Consider the following 7481-nt stretch of genomic DNA (forward strand, 5'->3'; position numbering starts at 1 on the left):
GCTTGTGTCTCGACTCCTATGCGCTGAACGAACGCCTCACTAACAAAGCTATGAGAGCTCCCAGAGTCCACTAAAAGCAGCATAACTTGATCGCCAACTTGTGCGCAAAGACGAATGGTAGATGGTCCGTCCTCGCCGGAAATCGCGTGCTGTGGTAAGGTACAACATTCCGGCTCCTGGACGACTGGCGCATCCAGCAACTGCAGCGCGTGCACGGTATCATCCGAGAGGATCTCGCCGAAATCGCCCACCTCGATCATCAGTATTTGTCCGGTGCGCTTGCACTGATGTTCACGGGAATACTTGTCACCACAGCGAAAGCAGAGTCCATTGACTCGACAGAATTCCCGTAGCCGCCGCTCGCGGGCATACTCATCGCCCCCCGGTCGCGGGGGAGGCGCTGCACGCACCTGGTTGGGAGTGGGTGTTGCCGGAGGTGGTCTTCCAACTGGAATTATGCACGGGCGCTGCAACCGTTGCTTCTCCAGTTCTTCTTCCTGAACGCGAACACATCAGCTCGCGCGATGCTTGTTGGGGCCTGCAAACGGACGCCCAATCGCAATTCATCCTTCAGGCTGAGGAGGAACTGGGAGATGAAGAATTGCATGCTCAAGGTTGGATCCAGCGACGGTAGGTGGTACATGGAGGTCTCAAATCGCTGACGGTACTCTTGCACACTCCCTATCTGACGCAGTTGAACTAGCTGGTGCATCTGGGCTTCGAATTCTTCAGGTTCGAACTCTGCTTCCACCGATGCTCTGAATGTCGGCCAAGACAGAGCAGGATGCGTCTGTCGATACGCCTGAAGCCACATCGCTGCGAGCCCATCCATGTACAGGCCGGCGATGGTGACCCAATTGTGCTGAGGCACCCTGTAGAGCTCGAAGTAAGAGAGACACCGTTGTAGCCAGATGCGCGGCGCGTCGCCGTCGAAGCAGGGGAAGACGTGCTTGGGCGGCTTGGTCTAGTGCTCGCCCCCCCGCTCGTATGCTGTGGGCGAGTTCTGCAGCAGCAGGGGCGGCCCGTGGTTGACGAGCCGGGCGAACGGCAGTTGGGCTGCGCCCTCCGTGTAGAGCTGTGGTGGTGGAGGTGGGCGGAACGCCGGAGGCGGTGGCGCGTGGTGGGAGCCTGAGGTCGTCGACGTCCCGGGCATAGATGCACCGGGGTTGCTTGCCTCGGCGAATCGAGAGGCGGAGGAGATTTGCGTGCCTCATCCACATCTGCCTGTGTCAGATCGATTTGTTTTGCCAAGTGCTTGAGCTCGGTGGAGACTTGGTCGTTGTAGGCTACTTGCGCTTGGTGGCGCTCATCGGCGGTCTTCTGGTTGGCGTCGAGGCGGCGGAGGATGGTCTCGAGGAGACCCTGCATCTTGTCTGTGGTCTCCGTCATTGCATCCAGCACGCGGCGGGTCTGCGCTGAAGGCTTGGACGGCGTCGTGGTCACGCTCCGGATCGAGGCGAACCCCGAGTAGGATTTCGAGCGAGCTCGGCGGAGCGGCTCACACCTAGCTCGGTGGATGTTACCGCCTGATCAAGAGGATGCGACGGGCAGCGGCGGCGGCGAATGGTGTGGAATTTTTTTTTAGGGAAGGCTCTGATTACCAAATTGTAATGTCCTGAATCTCGATCTAGGAATTTGGGTGAGGAAGGAGAGAAGCAGAATAGGTGAGGGAAGACTTGGAAGAAGAGAAAGGATTGCATTTATCTGAATACTGAACTGCACTTGTTTAGTCCGCTGCTGTCTCAGCATCAGTAGGCGCGACAACCCCAAGCCCAAAAATCGTGTAACTGTCCCATACCCAAAAGGACATTTGGTATCAAATCAGTAGTAATGGGTAGGAAAACAGTTCCGACCAGATCTTGCTTCCATTTTGATGAGCTTTCCTCGATGAGTTCACTGACTTCTGCTGAGTATTTTTTTTTCAGAAACTTGTGCTGAAACAGGCTTCTAAACCCACCAGCACATCACATTCAACATTCAAGGCCGCATCCCTAAAAAAAAGGGAAAATCTCAAGGTCGCATCCCTAAAAAAAAAACAGCTTCTCAAGGCCGCACGACGCTCCCGAACGCCGCCCTCGGCCCTCGCCTACCTCTCTTCCTCGCCGGCGGCGATGACCCCGCAGGGTAAGAGCAGCTCGCTGGAGCGCCTCCACGACGTTGAGCAGGTCACCCGCATCCAGCTCTCCTCTTTCTCCCTTCTGGTCTGATCGATTTGGTCGCTGAATCTTGCTGTGGCGTCGTGCTCGTTTGCTCTTGTGCAGCGGATAGTGCGGGTGGTGGAGCTGTCGGGCGCGGTCATGGAGGAGCTCGGAAACTCGCAGGGTCCCCGCGCCGAGGCCGTAGCCGCCCACTGCCGCGAGTTCATGCTCTATATGAAGGTAACCCCATAACCCCCATCCACCCGACGCTCACCGCTCTTAGATCTATATTTGGCCCTGGATGAAGAGGGGCCAGTGAGGGATGTTCGAAGCTGTAACCTGCGGCAGATGGAAATTGGATGTGCAATTTCGGAATGAGCCAGCAGAATGAAGCCATGCCATTGGTTCTGAACCTGGAATTGTGTTTTTCTGTAGCTTTTTAGCCCCTTGCTTGCTAGAAGCATCAAGATGGCCTAGTATTAGGGGGGAAAAACATGCTTACCTACGTGCTCGGAGTTTTCTTCCATTTGCTTGATCATGAGATAACATGCTTTGTGATATATCATGCCCATATAGACATAGTGGAAGCTGAAGTTTTCAGTACTGTACTTTTGATTTGAACTTATTGTTTTCCGATTGCTTGAGTGCCTGTGTTCTGAACTGCAATAATTTTAGATCAAAGCAAAGCACCGCTCCATATTGATGAGATGAGATGATGATCAACTAATCTTTTCTTGGAACCTGTGCAGACAGAAAGAATGCTATTCGCTGCCCTGTAGTAATTTTCTGGGGTAATAACGCTATCTGCCTGTCTGCACTGTTTATTTGATTGTCGTGAAATTAGGGTTTGTGGCAACCGATTGGTTTAGGCCTTTCGGGTGTCATCTAAAATTCTTCTCTGAGCCTTTAACTCAGACACAGTGTCAGTCCTTCCACCAGAGTACTAGCCAGATATGTGAACCCATTCATTAATCATACATTCGTATGACAATCACGTCATTGCTTTTTATTACACACAATCTCACATTATGTATATCATGAATCATGTGTGATAAATACATTGTATTGTGGTTCGAGCAGGAAATACAAACAACTATGCGCGAGGAAATAAAAAGTGCTTGTGAATATCGTCCATTTGAGAAGTGCGACTATAGTGCAAGAATCGCTAACGAGATTTGTTGCAAAAAGCTGGAGTATGTAATTGAGAAGATGGATGCCATGCAACTAAACATGGAGCAAAGTTCTAATGGAGTTTAGCTAGTTAACTGGCACTCTAGTACCCGGTGGTGAGGCGGTGAGTGCAAAGGCATTATGTGGCTTCCCAACTCCAATTCCTTATGTTCTCTTGCTATACCTAGTGCACATGTTATATTGTTTGTTTAACTTGAGGTCATTAAATGATGTAGATGAGAACAATTGTAATAAACTAAAAAGTAGATATATTGCTCATAAGATGTTACTAGTGCTGTACTGCTGTACATGCCATTGATTTCATATATCGAAGTATTTCAGGTGCTGTTTTTGTGATCAAAATGAATCGATTAAACACCTCTTTCTCCAGTGTCCACTTGCAAAATTGTTATGGCGATCAATTCATATAGCTTTTAACGTTCATCCCCCCACGAGCATAAACACGTTATTTGGGACGTGGCTTAATGGAGTGGACATACAAGTAGCTAAACATATTCGGATAGGGATATGTGCACTTTTCTGGGCTATATGGAACACTAGAAATGATATGATCTTTAATGGGATAAACTTCACTAATTTTTTGCAGGTTATCTACAGAGCTACAGCTTGGATCCGTATGTGGTCGTTACTCACTCATGCAGATTTTAGGGAGCTTTTGGATATTGGATGCAACCGCTAGGAGACGGTTGCACGGGCTATCTTCAGCCGATTTGGATGGCGAGCTAATAATAGACTAGGTGTGTAGGCATCGTAGTCTGTTCTTTATCGCCGGATGTGGCGCGTTATTGCTGGATGTGGCACTTTACAGATTTATTTTTTCTCTTGACTCGGTTTATGAGCTTTCTTGGAACCTAAGACCTTGTTACGCTTTTTAATAATATGGCTGCATGCATCGATTGATGCAGAGGCCGGAGGTCAACCTCCTTTTCTAAAGAATAAATAAATAAAGCATTTCAGCTCTTTCAGACCCTTCAATTGTATTTGCACTTAGCTTGGAAACTCAGCTATTATGGGTGCGAAGGGCTGATGCGGAGGCCTTGACCCTCGTCGGCGGCCATGTAGGGCCTGATGTCCAGGTCGACGGCCCTCGCTCCGCGCCACAGAGGGCGCCATCGGCGCGAGAGGACGGCGCTGGCAGCGGCCTCCCTCTCGGACGCGAATGATAGGATGTGCTGCAGCAGAGCGTCGGGGAGAGCAGAGAGACGGTCGGCGGCCATCGTGTCGACGCGAACACCTCGGCTTGATGGATGCGCGTAGGAGCAGTATTTATGGACCAAGTGTTCACGAGTCGGTTCGGCTGTAGGAACGTGAATCAGAGCCGCCTTTGTGATTCGTTCGGAATCCGGGATTATAACGATGACAGAATCTGTATGACGTCAAAGATGAGGCCGATTCGGCGTTGAACTGGACGGCTCAGTTTGTTTCTTGCCCTTCCCAGCGATTTGGTTACCCGCGCAAAATTTGGTACCTAGATGAAATCTCTATAGTTCTAAAAAAAGATGAAATCTATATCTATCCATACCTAATACTTAAAATTGTTTAGAACAGCTGAAATTAAACTGTTTTAGATGTTGTCTTAAATGTCTAAAAGATCTTACAAAAATGAACGGAGGGGGTAATAATAAGGGAAACGATTGGGCGCGGTGCGCCGGCCGAACTTTGGGCCGGTCGTGTCCACGCGCGCTTCGCCCCAGCCACCCACCAGGCGACACGTAGACACGGGGCCACCAAACGCTATCCTCTCTGCTTTCGTCAACCTCGCGCGGATCTCGCCCCACAACGCATGCATCTCTCGCCTCCCCCGTTGCAACACGTGAGCAGCTCGTCGTCGGCCATGGATGTAGCTTGGAAGATCGAAGTCCCCGCTGGCCATGGTTGCAGCCCCGCTCGTGTTCCCACCTCCCTCTTCTTCCTTGTCCCTCACTTCCTTTCTCCTCCTCTTCCTCTTTTCCCCTTTTTTTGCTGCAACCGGCGGCAGGCCAAACGTCGTGGAGCGGACCGAGGTGCCCCGTGCTACGACCATGGCGACAGGGGGGAGCTGCAACCCCGCGACATCAGGGAGAGTTGCGAACAATGTTTCCCCATTGCTACAACCGTGGACGCAAAAAGCTACATCCGGTAGTTAAAAAAGCTTCAACCAAACAATGGAACGGAAGAAAAGTTACAACCGTTTTGACAAAAGTTTCAACCCGCAGATGAAAAAGCTTCAACCAGAGATTAAGAAATCTTCAGCCGGGGGGATTTTTTCGCAAACAAAATGTTGGACACAGAAAAAGCTGCTACCCTTACAAAAAAAGCTTCAACCCTAGGTGAAAAAAGCTTCAATCGGCATGGCCGAAGTTTTAATGTGCGAAAAAAGTTTCAACCGGCATAGAGAAAAAACTGCAACCGATGATAGAAAAAGCTTCAACCCGACTCGCCAATGGTGGCAAGTGGCGACGTTGAGAGCTGCACGGCGACACGACAACGCAGCGACGACGGTGGCGATAGGTGCTCTGCAACGACAGAGGGGCTTCGGCGTGCTTCAAGGCGGCGGCGTTTTTTGCTACAAGGGGCAATGACTTCCTGCCGGGGAACGCGCGCGCGCGCGGGGGGGGGGGGGGTGTGCTGCGACGGCGACCGGCGGCGACGAAGAGCACATCCAGCAGCATGGGACTGCGAGGGGGAAGAGGTTCAGGTGAGGGGGGGAGGGAAGGGGTGGCCGGCGGCAGGGCGGCCGGGGTGGGCGCGCGCGGAAGAAGAAGAAGAGAGAAGTCAACACGAAGGGGAGGAGGCAGATCTGACGGCTCTGGTTGGCTGCATCAGGCGGCTGGGGCGCGACCGGCCGAAACTGTTCGACCGGCGCGCTGGCGCCTAGCATCGCCCTAATAATAAAATGACTATTGTTTCTTGCCATCCATCATCAAATTATCCTCAAAGTTGGCAATAATTACCCACCAATATCATTTGTAAGTGACAAAAACGATTCATTTTTTTCTTAAGTCTTCGGCCGTCGCGTTTGGTTCATCTATAGCTATGCCCTCACACATCATAAGCGCTGAAGCACCCGATTGGCTAGATCGTCGCTTGGCAATCTGGGAAAACAGAGTTTGATCCCACGTTCCTCCCCCTTTTTTCTGCCTTTTCTCCTCCAATTTCAATAGGCGTAATATAGAGCTGCCTCGCCGTGTGTCGCGTAGCAGATGGGGCTACAAGGGCGATTTTGGCCCAACTACTTTCTTTAAAAATAATATGTTGTGGATTCAAGTATTTTTAAAAATATTTATATCTTTCAAAACTCCAAATTTAGCATGTTATATATGAAAATCGCTCAGAAAAACGTGTACATTCTAAATATGATATTATCTTGCATGTTAACTGATGCGGAGCATCCCACGTTCACCCTCATGTACACTCCAACTGCTCTCCAAGCCCCAAGAGGACATATGACGAGACCTCGAATATACGCCATTGGACACAAGGTGAACTCGCTCCTCTCCGAACCTTCACTTTCTACATGTGAGACCTGGCTACTACCTCCAACGTGTGTGCTATGCATGATCAGGTACTTAAAGGAAAGCCACGGAGCCACCACATCCAACGGACGAGCTAGCGAGGACGCCAAGTACAAGGACCAAGAGAAGAAGCTGCCCGAAGTCTACAGCCTCCGGACGACCGGACCTCGTCGGACGTCTGATGCCTGGAGCTTCCACCAGCCTAAAGAGTCAGCCCGCGAATGCTACAGCGGCTGGATGACCGACGCGGACCGGACGTAGGACACCTCCCAGCGCCCGGACGATCGCTCCACTCCGGACATCCGGTGCCACATCACAGAGGAGAAATTAACGGAAGTCCGACGCCCTCCGGATGACCGGACCTCCGCGAGCCACCGGACGTCCGACGCCTGTCTGTGCGCAGAGCATCGGGCCGAGGCCCATGTATCCCCCACTTACCCCTTCGTGGCCCTAGACTATGTATACTCCTCCACCTCCTCCTAGTTATGGTTAGCGTTGTGATAGCTCATATGTGAGATAGAGCTTCGCTCATCCATCCGGATCTACTCCATCGCGAGGGACCGACACCTCTTCGGAGAAGATCCATCTTGGATTCAAGACCCCTAACGGGAAGACCTCAAGACCTCCTCACGTAGAAGAACCGGTTACCTTTGCATCG

The 7481-nt window shown here is 51.3% G+C and overlaps 1 protein-coding gene across 1 annotated transcript; it reads left to right on the top strand.

The window, feature by feature from the left end:
* The first annotated feature begins 1866 nt into the window (after nucleotides 1-1866).
* Nucleotides 1867-4289, top strand: LOC123144298 (mediator of RNA polymerase II transcription subunit 11). Its single transcript, XM_044563385.1, has 4 exons — nucleotides 1867-2165; nucleotides 2262-2378; nucleotides 3219-3432; nucleotides 3916-4289. Exons 1-3 carry the CDS (start codon nucleotides 2112-2114, stop codon nucleotides 3393-3395), a joined length of 348 nt encoding a protein of 115 aa, XP_044419320.1. The 5' UTR covers nucleotides 1867-2111; the 3' UTR covers nucleotides 3396-3432; nucleotides 3916-4289.
* The last annotated feature ends 3192 nt before the right edge of the window (nucleotides 4290-7481 follow it).

Source organism: Triticum aestivum, chromosome 6D (assembly GCF_018294505.1).
Source record: "Triticum aestivum cultivar Chinese Spring chromosome 6D, IWGSC CS RefSeq v2.1, whole genome shotgun sequence".
NCBI lineage: Eukaryota > Viridiplantae > Streptophyta > Magnoliopsida > Poales > Poaceae > Triticum > Triticum aestivum.

Bases quoted from the DNA above. Each gene is read 5' to 3' on its own strand.
- LOC123144298 (XM_044563385.1), top strand. From the start codon at position 2,112: ATGACCCCGCAGGGTAAGAGCAGCTCGCTGGAGCGCCTCCACGACGTT. The intron at 2,166-2,261 runs GTCACCCGCATC...GCTCTTGTGCAG, and splicing joins GCCTCCACGACGTTGAGCAG to CGGATAGTGCGGGTGGTGGA. The intron at 2,379-3,218 runs GTAACCCCATAA...TGGTTCGAGCAG, and splicing joins AGTTCATGCTCTATATGAAG to GAAATACAAACAACTATGCG.